The sequence below is a fragment of the Impatiens glandulifera genome, chromosome 6 (genome assembly GCF_907164915.1).
Source record: "Impatiens glandulifera chromosome 6, dImpGla2.1, whole genome shotgun sequence".
Taxonomy (NCBI): Eukaryota; Viridiplantae; Streptophyta; class Magnoliopsida; order Ericales; family Balsaminaceae; genus Impatiens; species Impatiens glandulifera.
The window spans coordinates 1,950,472-1,964,239 of NC_061867.1; the positions used below are offsets into that span (position 1 = coordinate 1,950,472).

The following is a 13,768-nucleotide window of genomic DNA, read 5'->3' on the forward strand; positions in this document are numbered from 1 at the left end:
TTGGGTATATAGGGTGTAAAAATAAGGTGTCTACCCTTATAAATAATAAATAATAAATAATGACTAATTAAATTATAAATAATTATATTTTAATTTTTCTTTCCCAGATTAAATTGACACAGAAATCAAATTGTGATCAACGAATGAACAAATTTTAATAAATTTATTTACTTCTTTCAACATATTTGAGACTCAACCTTTAAGGAATTTATAGTCACTTGTGCACCCACAATAATTAAATAAATATATTCGGTCTTGTATAATATTCATGCACGAATACTACACTATAATATTTTAAATAAATAATTATTTCATAAATCGACATTTTTAGGTTAATTTAAATATCAATTTCAAAAAATACTTAAAATTCGGACAAGCGGACACCTCCATGACGATCGTCTCGAAAAATGTAGAATTTTGATTTTAATATTTCTATCGTACATTTTAAACAAAAATGTCTCCCGAGAGTCATTCTTTAAAATTAAATACAACTCGTTTGAAAAACGCCAAATTTACAAAATTAGCACATTAATAATGTTCAAAACATTGGAGATAATAAAAATGGACTATAATATTATATATATATATATATATTTAGAAAAACACACTAAAGACCGAAAAAATAAAATAAAAACAAATAATAACAATAATAATAAATTGAATTTCGGCGGGAAATTCAAAATTTTGCACTCGCCGGAGCCCCGCTAGTCGCCGCAACATGAATCTTCAAAGGAGGTCGAAGGGGTTCTAGTTTGGGTATTGAAAATTCTGGAATTTTGGAAGAAAGTTTAACAACTTCAAATGACAGTGACCTCAATACCTAATGAAATTTGATAATTTTGGATTTTTTGGAAAGTTAGAGGAGTTTTCCATCCCTTATAAAAAGATAAGTAATTAGAATTTTGGAATTGAACAGTGGAGGTGGAGGTTGCCCAACTGAGATCTAAAATGACTAGACTTCACTAATAAATTTATTCACGGGGTTTGGGTTGGGGTTGGGGTTGGGGTTGGGGTTGGGGTTGGGGTTGGGTGGATGAAAATAGGTAATTCGAGTTCTTGGTGCAATCTAACAAATACCTTTCTAATGGCACTGATGCCAACCTCCTAAATTTAGTTTAAGGGTTCGAACAATCAAAAACAAAGTAATGCGTGATGTTAGGGTTAACTTAATTCAAATTATTCGGTTAAAAAAATAGATAAAAGAAAATTGAAAATGATAAAAGTGTATATATCTAAAATTAATAAATTCATATATTAAGAAAACTAATTTGGGAGGATAAGGCTGTGAGGAGTTCTTCCAAAAATCCTGACTATTTATAAAAAAAACTATATATATATATATTGTATGATCATTCACTTCCAATAAATTTTTTTATAAAAATAATGAAAATATTTGTTTAATATTAAATATTAAAATGTCATAAACTAAAACTATTATCACTGTTTTTATTTTCTATAAAATTAATTCAAAGATAATCTTAAAAAATATTGTATTAAAGTTATATGAAAACTTAAACACAACACCAGTTGTCTGTGCCTGGAATCACGACCTTGCCTCATATGAGGCTACCTCATGTAACCGCTGCAACATCACAAGCGAGTAGTAGTAGAACACCACAAGTGTTGTCTGGAATCACGACCCCGCTTCATATTATCGAATCGAGGAACATGCTGGCTCGGGTTTCTCAAACTGTTCAACTTTCTGCAACAAACGGCAAAACCTCAACCTCGTCTACTCCTTCGACAAACTTGAGTTAGTTTTTAAAAATTTGAATAAGAATGTTTTCAAATGTATTGTAATGGATGATGAACTTGGTATAATTGAGGATTTAGTAGTTACATGTTTGTAATATGCCCATTTTCTTGATTTTCTATTTGTAAATTAGTATATGATTGTAACATAATTAAAATATAAAATATAAAATAAGAATGAGATAAAAAAAATTAAAATGATATATATAACCACTACCTAAAAGTGTCACAACCAATTCATTTAAAATTATTCTTGTCCATTTCTTTAACTAAAAACCAATCCACTTTCATTAAATAGATTTCTTCACCTATATATATTCACACATGGAGAGATCAAGAAACATATCCAACCTAGAAGAAATAGAGGAAGATATGACATATTGTGAAGGTATAGTATTATTTTTTTTCTTTTGTGATCCGGGTTTATTTTCGGAGTGATTTATGAACCTTTATCTTGAAATTGTAGGTAAAGAGGCTTGGCCGGAATTGGTTGGGAAAAGTGGAGATGAATCCGCGATAACAATAGAAAAGGAGAATCCTACCGTCCATGCTAACATCGTCCCGCCAGGCTTTTCCGTCACAATGGACTATAAGTGTAATCGCGTTTGGGTTTGGGTTAACGGTGACGGTTTTGTCTTCAAAACACCTATTATTGGTTAATAACACAATGTTTTAGTCTATAATAACTTTTATACTATGTGCAAATCTATATCATTATAAATAAGTTCTCGTTGTCTGTGTTCGATGACTTTGAACATTAATATTTTTTGTTATTATATTATATAGTTTTTTTTTCAAAAATTACAAAATAATTAAATTACTTTTATTATTATTATTTTTTTTTATGAATGATCCATGTAAATTAAAAATGGAGAAAAATAATATAATACATTCACGTTTACTAATAAGTTATCGAACACGTAAATTCTTGAGAATAACGATTAATTCCCCAAACGATTCCACCAATGATCCGAAACAAATTTCAGAAACGTCGTAATAATAACATTATAAATAATATTTATCTAATGACTACAATCATTAAAAGTTCGACAATATTTCTACGACCAACCAAATAATATACCAGCAAATAATTAGGATGATAATACTTTTATTAATTTTAACATTAAATATTATAATATCTCATTATTGTTGTAAATTGTAATAATAGAAAATATAAATTAAAAGATAAAAGTTGCTGGCCATCGATATCCAAAAGTAAATTTCTTTTATATTATTATTATTATTATTATTATTATTAATATAAAAGATTATCAAAATAGAAATGAAAATAAGATGAATAAAAACAAAACATATTTAATTTGTTCTTCTATCTTATCTATATATACCTAATTCCTAAGACTTAATTCAATTCAATTATTTGAAAAAACAAAAAAAAAAGTCACCAAAAGCTGCTGCTGCTGTCGCCGTGTTCTTGATTATCAAACTCCGTCAGAAAGCTGAAATCATCATCGCCGCCGGCGTAATCTATTTCTTCTGTAATTTTCTCTCTCCTCTTCATCTTCTTCTCTGTACATCTTTCCTCCGGCGCCGGCGTAGAAGAAAACCGTTGACGGGTAGTGCCGGCAAGAGAATTCCGGCGAGTGGGTTTTGAATGATTATGTTCGCTTGTATATGTTATAATAAATGTAGACGAATCTAAGTGGTTTCGCTCCACCAATTTTCTCGCCGGACATCCTTTTGAACTACTACACTTATAATAGCTTCTGTAAATTAAAAAAAAAAAAAGTTCATAATTTTTTTATTTTGAATGACACCCACCACCGCCCTTGTCTTTTCATTTCTATTAGAAAATATTTTTACGTGGAAATCAAACTCGTAATTTTTACCTCGGATATGGAGATCCTTTAATGGGTTTTTGACCATATTTACGCCATGCCCACATATCTGAAGAAAGTTCATCCTCTGTTACTTCAATCACCACTCTTTTCTGTTGATTCTTCCTAAAATTTTATAACAATTCATTATTTTCGAGTTTATCCGAAAAATATAAAAATTCGAGTTGAAATGAGTTTGAAAAAAAATTAAGACATAACTTGGAACAAAAAGAATAGGTGAATGTAAGATTTAATCGGTGTCGATCTCGAGAATTGATTTGCTCTCAATAGAAAAACATGAAAACAAATTTGGTTTTGCCATAATTTTAGTTTATTTATTTTTTAGACTTGAATCGATGAGTAAATAAAAATTCTTATTTTCCATCGGAAACTAATAAGCTACATATTTATATGTTTAAAAAAACTAATAAATTTAACTAAAAGTTTCGTTTATTTATTAGATGGAATGGAACCCTAATAGATGGGTTTCTTGAGTTTACCTTATTATAGATCTAAATTTATCCCATCTAAGATATATGAATTTTTAAATTAAATTAAAATATAAATAAATAAATAAATAATGGAATATGTCACTAGGCAAAAAAAAAAAATGTGACATACCCATTTATGAGTTTATGATCTAATAATCTAAATAACAAATCAAAGTTTTAATTTTGAATTAAAAAAAGAACAAAACCTTATTCTGTATTTAGTCCCGACGGCTGCTTTCTCCGGCGGAGGAAGAGGCTCCGGCGGATTTTCCGGTGGCGGCGGCGGCGGAGAAGGAGGAGGGTAGAAGGGTTTGTAAAGATCATAAAGATCGAGATTTGAATTTGAATTTGAAGATGAATAATTATTATTATCATTGAATAATAAGTATTCGGGAAAAATGAAGTTGCTAAAATGAAGATGATCATCAATATGAGGTGGGTTGTTGTCGGCGGTGCCGCCGCTGACCACCGCCGTTAAATCCCAATCTCCGACGCCGGAAAAAAAATCTGTCATTTTTAGAAACTTATTAATTTATTTTGATGAATGAATTATATGCACATCTTTGAACTATATATTGACAATGGATTGGGTTTTGACTTTTTTTTTTTTTTTTTTTTTTTTTTTTTAAAGTCAAATTGATACAAAAAGTAGCCGTAAAATTTATTCATACGCGCTTGCCCTTTCTCACACTTTGTTTTGTTGATAAAAATCAAAAAATATTCAACAAATATGAATAATAAAAGTGGCTATATTGATTTCTCTAAAAAAAAATTAAAAAAAAATTATGCTCATTTATCATATTGGAATTTCGAGTACTTACATTATTGAGATTAATATATAAAATAAGAGTTTGGGTTAACGATTTTAAACATAATTAACTTATAATATACGTTATATTTATGAATAAATAAAAATTAATATTATTAATTTAACTATTGAATTTAAACGAATAAAGGGTTTTGACTATCTAATTATTTATTTATTTATAAATATCACGTAAATAATAAATTAACGACATTTAAAACTGTTAAGACAAAATTTAAATTTAGTATTGTATCTAATGTCATGAGTTTGATACTTAAAGGTTTTAAATTAGAACTGAACACGTAACATTATATTAATTTTTAACAAAACCCTTTAAATTGAAAATTGACAAAATAAGAAAATAGTTCTTAATTTTATATCATTATAATAATTTCATATTTTTATTCCTTTTGTATTTGAACTTGTTTTCGTAAATTATATAAATATTAAATTTGAAGAAATAGTTTTTTCTCGATAACATATTAGCTTAATGATCTATTGGACAACATGTTTTTATTCTTTTCATATTTTCATGTTTATGTGATTTTTTTATTTTATTTTATAGTGTAATGCTTTAATATAATGAACTGTTTAAAAAGAATTATTTTTTCCCTCTTCCTTTATTTGATTTTGTACTTGGTTAATTCCCCTATAAGAGGGGCATCTAAATTTCCAACTAGATACATAGAATTTCAGACCCATTTGTCAAATTAAATACTGCCAAACAATGCCAAACCATATTAAAAAGCCTCCTAACTTGATTAATTTAAATTCAAAAATTAAGTCACATTGTTGCGTTTGTTTTCAAGACGGAATTGATTAGAGCGGCCATAAATGTATGAAATGTTTAAATTCATATTGATATAGGCGCAATTTAATTTTGAAAGGTTTAGATTGATATTGATAGAAGCACAATTTCATTTAGTAGATACAAAATATTAATCCAAAGTTGAAACTAGTAAAAAACAACTTAGAGGTCGTTTCATTGAGTGTTATTTAGAAAAATCTGATTTGATAAAGGAATGTTATTTGAAATTTGTTTGTTTTGTATTTTAAAGTTCATTTTATTAAAAATAAAACAATATTTTTTTTAAAAAAAGATTCATATATATTAAAAATGAAAAAAATCGTTGAAGTAAAACAACAAAATATGAAATAAAAAGAAAAATAAGAAAAAACGGTACTAATAATTATCGAGCTCGTAAATTCTCAAGAATAACGATTGACTCCCATCGACGGACTCTACTGACTTTTCTGAACTAATTAAAAAAAACGTCGTAATAATAGTATTATGAATTAGAATCATGGTGTTGTAATATATTGTTTTTTTAAATAATAATAGTTCAAAATAATCCAAGATTAGAAGTTCTCTTAATGTTGCCTAATTTCTAGACTTTTATATATAAAAGGACACAACATGAAATAAGTCTCATCTTGTTAATTTAGGATTTTGAAGAAAAAAATAAATTAACTAATAAATTTATTTATCATGTTCATTATACTTCACGCGACTCTAGTTTTTCAGTCAAACATAACCACAAATATGTAAATTTATTTTTTGTGATTTTCATTTCAATTTATTAAAAGATTAACTAAAAAGGTACAAAACAGAAAGAAAAAATTGGTCATAGTTGAAATATATTTCAAAATGTAAAACAATCACAACAACTGATTGGTTGTTAAAAAAAGACCAACATTTAATATAATTAATTAAACTAAACAATACCTAATTTAATATAGAAAACATTATGTATTAAAAAAAAACTTTAGATACGATGATTCGACTTATACAAGTCAAAGATAAAATCGTTTTTAATCTCTTATATTCTTTATGAACTCTATATTATTCTCTTCGCTGGACAAGTGAAAAAACAATTTAAGATTTGAAGAATTCATCTCTTTTATTGTTAAAAAATGAGACAAATAAAAAGTCGAAATAAAATCATTGATATTGTAAAAGAATATGAGCAACAAATTACTCACATTAAGTGAAGAATATATTCGAATTAAAAAATCCAATATATATATGATGAAAAGAGAATTTATGTACCTCTTTCGCCCTTTCAACGCTAAAAAAGACATCCACGCGACGGTTTACTAAATGAATAGTAGTTACAAAAGTCATGCCAAGAACAAAATTAAAGAAATTAAATCTTCTCCATGATGAAATGAAAAGAAAACACTTAATTTTCTATATATCTAAGTTAGTGGGAGTAACTAAGAAGCTCTAAATTTTTTATCCATAATTTATTTTTAAAAGATTTATTTTTAATTTTTTTTCAAGTCAAATAATCATCCTATGATAAGTACAAATTTATTAAAAGAATAATTTTATAATTAATTTTCTAAGTTTGATGTGTTATCAATATACTTTGACCAATATTACTATAGCAAAATTGGCATGACATGCAACTTGTAGTGAAATATGCATGCAAGAGTGAGTTTAATTGTGGGCTTAAATGATGCGGGAATATACGACCATTGAATATTTTATTTTTTATTTTTTTTAATATATGTCAATTATGAAATATGACAGAAATTGATAGATATAATTAATAATAAATAACGTGGAGAAAAGGGAACTGGCTATTAATAAATTATGAAAAATTAACTTCAAGCTTAATTAAATACAATTATATTATTGTCCCTTACCTACCTAAGCTAGCTAGTCAAGCATGACTTATTTTATTTTCCCCAATCTAGTTTTGGACCTAACTAAAATACTCTTTATATCTATTATATATATGTCAATAATTTTTAAGAATTTTTTATTTCGCTTGCTTAATCTATTCTTCTTATGAGTTGTGACCGATGAAGTTGTGGGCATTTCTCGCTTGCATTTATGGAATATGTTATGACATTTAAAAACGCGTTACAAGTTATAGCGTGTGTGTGTATAATTAGATTGTAAATAAAAGTCAATAAAGGGATAATAGTGAGTCAATATTATTATCATAATTAAGGAGACCATACTTGTAGATATTTTATTCTTTTACAATGATAAATTGTAATGTTAATTAAGAGTTGGAAGTTAAAATTGTGAAAAGATAAGTAAATTTAATTTGAAGGGAATTGTTTAACATTAAAATATATTTTAATACTCCTTAGTTTATTAATATTGTGCAAGAATAAATTTACTAATAACATTCTTCCTTTTTCATTTTATTGATATTTATATGAGAAAATAAGAAGATTGAATCTTTATCCCATAAGAGTTTGTTTGATATTGAGTAATTTTGAATTTCATTAATTTTTCTAAAAAAATAATTGTTTATTTGAGCTTTTAATTAGTTGAAGTATAATAATATTTTTTATATTTAAAATTTTATAAAATTAAATTAAAAGTTTTTTAATATTTTAATTAATAAATTAAGTAATTAAATAATTGAAAGAACAAATATTTTGGGATTGAAATATTTTTGATGAAAATAAAAACAAAAATCCAATATCAAACTAGCTCTAAAAGTCGGGATTAATACAATATGAATTATTCAACAAAATAGCTGAAGTGGAATGTTTTTTATCTAAAGTTTGAGATTTGATTTTCTCTAATGAAAAATAAGTATTTTAATTTAATTGGGTACATAATTGTGAATTATCTTAGTAGTTATTCTTGACAATTGTCATCGAAAAAGATAAATAAAATTCATATTATCTTTTATGGTAAAAGAAATATCAAAATCTAGACAAATGTAATTATCCAATAATAAATCATATGATACATATTTGTTGATATAATAATTTAACATAAAATTAAATTCATTTAAGATTGCATGTTTTTGCATAATAATGACTTTAATTTAATCTACAAGTTATAATAATAATAAAAATAAAAATAAATAAAATTCTTTTAACTTAATTAGTCATTGAAAGTAAATATTGACTTCCACTAATTAATGTAACATTCTTGACATATAAGTTTATATAAACAATTTAAAACAGAGATTTTATATATATATATATATATATATATGAGTTTTAATCTTTCTACAAAAATAAAAATAGAAATTCATGATATCATGAATAGAATATTAGAATAAATAGACTTTGACATGATTCCCTAACTTTTGCCCAACTTCAAATATTGTAAATTCTAGAAAACCCAACTCATGGGCAAAATCGAAATATTAGTAACAGAGTTACTAAGATACATCATACATGGAGAATTGACAAATAAAAATTATAATATTTGAAGATATAAGTTGGAAGAAAAAAAAGCATTTGAAAAGAATAATAATAAATTTCTCTAGATATTTAAACACTACTTTGGTTTTTAATAGGAAAACAAAAACCTTATTGGTCATCAATTTATAATTGGAATATGAATTTTCAAATAAGAGAATCAAAGAAACTATAGATGTTAATTCTTCTCTCATCTAGATGGTGGTCATTTTATTATGATATCTATAAATTCTTTTTTTTTTAAATACTACTGGTGCGTTGATTAAATTTATACTTTCAATTATTGGCACAAAATATTGTCTTGTTTTAATATATTTAGAGAAAAAATCTAAATGTGTTTATTAACATTGGAATTGAAATTTCAATTTTTATGTTTGTCAGGTAAGATTAAAAATATTATTTTAATAAAATTTAAATTAATTTTATAATTATAAATTCTACTCTTATTATTTCTTCAAAATTACAATTTCAATATTATTTTTTCAAACATAATATTTTATTATTTTCAGCCTTCTAATTTGTTTAAATAACATTTTTTTTTTATTGATTGACAAAATTATTTATACGTGATCTCCAATCAGACATTTCTCCGAAAGTCTATTGTTTAGTCCACAAACAACCATAATTAACCTAATAGATTGTCAACTAATATATATTTATAATATTTTGTTTATACATTTTTTTAAATATAATAATATAAATAAATAGAGTTCATTAAACATAAATAATATTAATTAATTAATTATTTTTTATCCTAATTGAATAATGATAAGTGGAAATAATATTTGTGTTACTCGTCCCCGATTTCACCTCAGTTTTACACACTTTTTATAAAACTTAATTAAATATATAACATCGCTAATATATTGTTTATTTTTTATATTTTATAAGAGTTTTAAATTTATTTTTTTATAATAATATAAATTTTTATATATTATAATATATATAATATTAAAAAATCAATTTATATAATTATATAATTTTCTTTTATAATATAACGACGACTCACTCACTTTGAAACCGAATCAAACATTGAGGGTAATAATAATCCCAAGTAGAATGAAACATGAATATAAACGTAATCACACCCAATTTATTCACAACATCCATGTATTCTTAGGCTGTAAAAATGATATATAAATAGTCATTTTAAATAATTAAATTATATTTTAAGAATAACTTAAAGTCATATAAAAAATACATAAAAATAATATTTAATTTAGAATGTATTTAGATTAGAAATAAAATAAATTAGGTATATGCGAATTATGCCATTTGCCCCTCTCTATACACTGGCTCAGCCACCACTACCGATTACAATCTCTAAATTCTTCTGCAGTTTGTCATAATCAGCTTTCTTCCCGTTGATGGGATCCATGCTCGGCGACTTGCCGTCTTATGACCCTCACAATTTCAGCCTGCTTCGCCCGTCCGATCCTTCAAATCCTTCTGTAATCTTCTCACCCAAAACCAATCTTTTCTTTTGTTTCATTGATGTTTTCTGCTGCTAATCATCCTATATCCATCGAGATTTGATCATTATTGATAATAACAAAAACAAATTTATGCAGGGTATGGTTTCATGTGTCTGATCCCCTTTAAGCTAGTGGTTTTTGTGCATTCCTTTTGTTTGTGAATTAGTGTGAAATTATCCTCTCTTTTGAGTATGGTTTTGGTTTTCTGAACTATTGTTCTGAATCAAGTTCTTATATGACTGATAATGTGGGGAAGAAGGTATAAACCATTCATTTGCTACTACAAATTGTGGGTTCTAATCTAAACTACAATATGCTTGATGCAACTACAAATTTTGGGTTCTAATCTAAACTACAATATGCTTGATGCAACTACAAATTGTGGGTTCTAATCTAAACTGTGGATGTGAAACTAAAACTGTAATCTTTCCTATATCTGATCATGTTGGATAATTCAGTTGCTTCTTTATTGATGGATTGTTCATTGTTTTTGTTCTGTTTTGTTAGAAAATGACACCCATCACCTATCATCCTACTCATGATCGAACCATTCCACCTCCTAATCAAGGTAATCGAGACATATATAGAATGACAATGCTTGACATATGATTAACTTCCATTTATGTCTCTATTCATTAAACAAACAATCATGGTAGTAGTTACTTAGTCCTTGAATGTTGTTGTTTCCTGATTTTGTGGGCAGTCATAACTTCGGAAGCGAGGAACATACTGTTGAGGCACTTTTATCCACGTGCTGAAGATAAGGTTAGAACCCTTTTTTATATCTATTCTTTGGGGATAATTGGAAAAAAGAATGATGAATTGTCTTGTCTGATATGCAGTTGAGGCCGAAGAGAGCTGCATCGCAGAATTTGATACCAGAGCATGGATCCAAGCATCCAAAAGCTATGGGTAATTCAGATGTCCCGCAATTCTGATTTCTGAGCATCTATCTTATAGGATTTTCGTGTAAATAGTGAATATATGTGCATTGTATTTGGTTTACCATTTGTTTGTGTCAATTTGCAGTTGTTGTTATGTGTACTTTACACTCAAATGTAATGCTTCTCATAAATTTCAAGACTTTGATTTAAGGATTCTACATGTTTTTGTTTATGTTTATGATGTGATTTTGACTATCTTTTTTTTAACTTAAATTGGCCATTAAGTATGCATAATGGGTCATTTGAAATATAGTAAACTCTCTATAAATAATAACGTTAGGTCAGTTAAAAAATATTATATTATCAAAATATTATTTAATCGACAAAGTAATAATTTATTATTTTACATTTATAATAATAAAATGTAATTTTATTGAATGTTGTTGAATTTTAAAATTTAAATTATATATAGTGGGTTCATTTATTGTATAAATTGTTAAAGTATGGTAAATGTTGTAATATCTTATGTTATAAGATGATTTTCATATCAAAATATTCATCCTTAAGTACATATAATTGAATTGTCCTTCATATGCCAAAATGAAATCAATATTTTTTAAAATAAAAAGACATTGGTCCACCCAAAGGAGATTATGTCTTGTGTGATAATTAATTATTTAATAATATTTATGTTTGGGTAAATTTAAAATTATTTTAATTGACGGATGTTGTTGGTGAAAATTACCAAAATACTATTTCAGACAAATAATAAAAATAGACCAACTATTGTTTAGACCCTTAGGGTTTGTAAGTTTTATAAACATGTTATTCTATTTTTAAATTTTAAAACTCACCGGATCGGCTTTGAGTATCTGAAATTTTTTTTTGCTTGATTCGTATCTGATCTAGAAATTCGGTAAAAATATCGGATTTAGATTTTTTCAGGTCGACTCGATTATGACCTGTTTATTAATCTAGTTAAATGGGTCGATCATATTTCGACTTAAACCAAAAAATACATGATCATAACCTGATTTTTTCGTGTACAGGTTGGATCGTGTTTTCGTGTTGGGGTTAGGAATTGACCGTCTTAATATTTGTTTTAATTGAACAAATTGTTTATATTTTTGAATTTTAATATTTTAAACATTTTTTTATAAACTCTAAACTTATATTAATGTTCTGAATTTTGTATAAATAATATATGAGGAGTGATAAGGGAGAAAAATTAGAAAAGAAGTGAAAAAAATTATTTTATTTTTTCAGTTAATCAGATTGTACACATATTTCGCTTTTCCATTTACTCTTTCAAATTCCATGTTCCTATCATTTCTCATAATATGAAAAAATTGTCCATTAAAGAAGCTTAGTGACATGTAGTCTCAACTTTCTAACAAAAAAAATATCATAATTTAAATATAAATTTTATTGGGTTTCACAAAAATAATATGCTCTAATCCACTAGAGTAAAAAAAATCTATTTATTAAGGTTTTGAAAACTGTTTTTGATCGTTAAGTCAATTTTTTTTTTCGAATTCTGGTTAGTCCAATTGAACCACTTGTTGGACTAAATTTTAAAATCTTGATATTATACAGACAAGTAAATTAAAATGGTATGAAATAAGTGTCTTAACTGTAAACGAATGTGAAATGGATTCAAAATCAATGATTTATTAAATTCTTTAAATATAAAAAACTTCGAAGGGTTGCTTCGAAAATAACCCTAAATTATGAAGGTTGTTATCACTTTTATTTTCTGACTCTAAATATCTTATTAACATGTTTATTATGTCCACAATCTTGTGTCATCTTCAGTAAGGAATAACTATAAAGTATAGTGAGAAAGGGAAAAATGTCAACAAAAACAACAATGTGATAGGACTTGTACGGTTTTAGAAATAGATGAAAAGAGAATATTACCTCTTTGGGATGGACGAGAGATGCCGATAGGATATTCAAAGATTAGATGAGAGAAGAAAAACGAGTTATGCTCTTTGTCATTTCATAATCCCAATAGTGATGGATCCAAATGAGGATATATAGAGCTCAATGTAATTTTTCTGTTACAACTAGTCGGGTGAGGTGCTCAAAACCACAAGGGCCTAAATGCATATAAAAAAAAGTTCAGGAACTGACAGAAAGAAAAGTCTAACAGAAAGGAAAATACAACGATAAACCTAAAAATATATTAGTTTTAGATCAGACGGTCTTAACGCCTCCACATCACGCCCTCCTCCATTCGATCAAGTACATTTGTAACATTACTCTCTTCTTCAACAAATCGACATCCTCACTGATTAGAATCTGATCTCTTTCCTAACAACTTCACTTTAGCTTCCTTTTC

The 13,768-nt window shown here is 26.4% G+C and overlaps 2 protein-coding genes across 2 annotated transcripts; one reads left to right on the forward strand and one right to left on the reverse strand.

Moving 5' to 3' along the window:
* Positions 1-3,136: 3,136 nt before the first annotated feature.
* On the reverse strand, positions 3,137-4,592 carry LOC124941598 (probable WRKY transcription factor 27). Its single transcript, XM_047481937.1, has 3 exons — positions 4,285-4,592; positions 3,600-3,713; positions 3,137-3,476 (listed from the first exon to the last, which is right to left on the reverse strand). Exons 1-3 carry the CDS (start codon positions 4,590-4,592, stop codon positions 3,152-3,154), a joined length of 747 nt encoding a protein of 248 aa, XP_047337893.1. The 3' UTR covers positions 3,137-3,151.
* Positions 4,593-10,350: 5,758 nt separating this feature from the next.
* On the forward strand, positions 10,351-11,635 carry LOC124942841 (DET1- and DDB1-associated protein 1-like). Its single transcript, XM_047483410.1, has 4 exons — positions 10,351-10,516; positions 11,048-11,108; positions 11,244-11,305; positions 11,383-11,635. The coding sequence occupies exons 1-4, from the start codon at positions 10,433-10,435 to the stop codon at positions 11,476-11,478; spliced, it is 303 nt and encodes a 100-aa protein (XP_047339366.1). The 5' UTR covers positions 10,351-10,432; the 3' UTR covers positions 11,479-11,635.
* The last annotated feature ends 2,133 nt before the right edge of the window (positions 11,636-13,768 follow it).

What these genes read in the sequence shown, in the direction of transcription:
- LOC124941598 (XM_047481937.1), bottom strand. Translation starts at nt 4,592, where the DNA reads ATGACAGATTTTTTTTCCGGCGTCGGAGATTGGGATTTAACGGCGGTG. An exon ending in GGGACTAAATACAGAATAAG is followed by an intron (nt 3,714 to 4,284) that starts GTTTTGTTCTTT and finishes ATAAAATTTTAG; the next exon opens with GAAGAATCAACAGAAAAGAG. An exon ending in AAAGGATCTCCATATCCGAG is followed by an intron (nt 3,477 to 3,599) that starts GTAAAAATTACG and finishes TTTAATTTACAG; the next exon opens with AAGCTATTATAAGTGTAGTA.
- LOC124942841 (XM_047483410.1), top strand. Translation starts at nt 10,433, where the DNA reads ATGGGATCCATGCTCGGCGACTTGCCGTCTTATGACCCTCACAATTTC. An exon ending in CATTCCACCTCCTAATCAAG is followed by an intron (nt 11,109 to 11,243) that starts GTAATCGAGACA and finishes TTTTGTGGGCAG; the next exon opens with TCATAACTTCGGAAGCGAGG. An exon ending in ATCCACGTGCTGAAGATAAG is followed by an intron (nt 11,306 to 11,382) that starts GTTAGAACCCTT and finishes TCTGATATGCAG; the next exon opens with TTGAGGCCGAAGAGAGCTGC.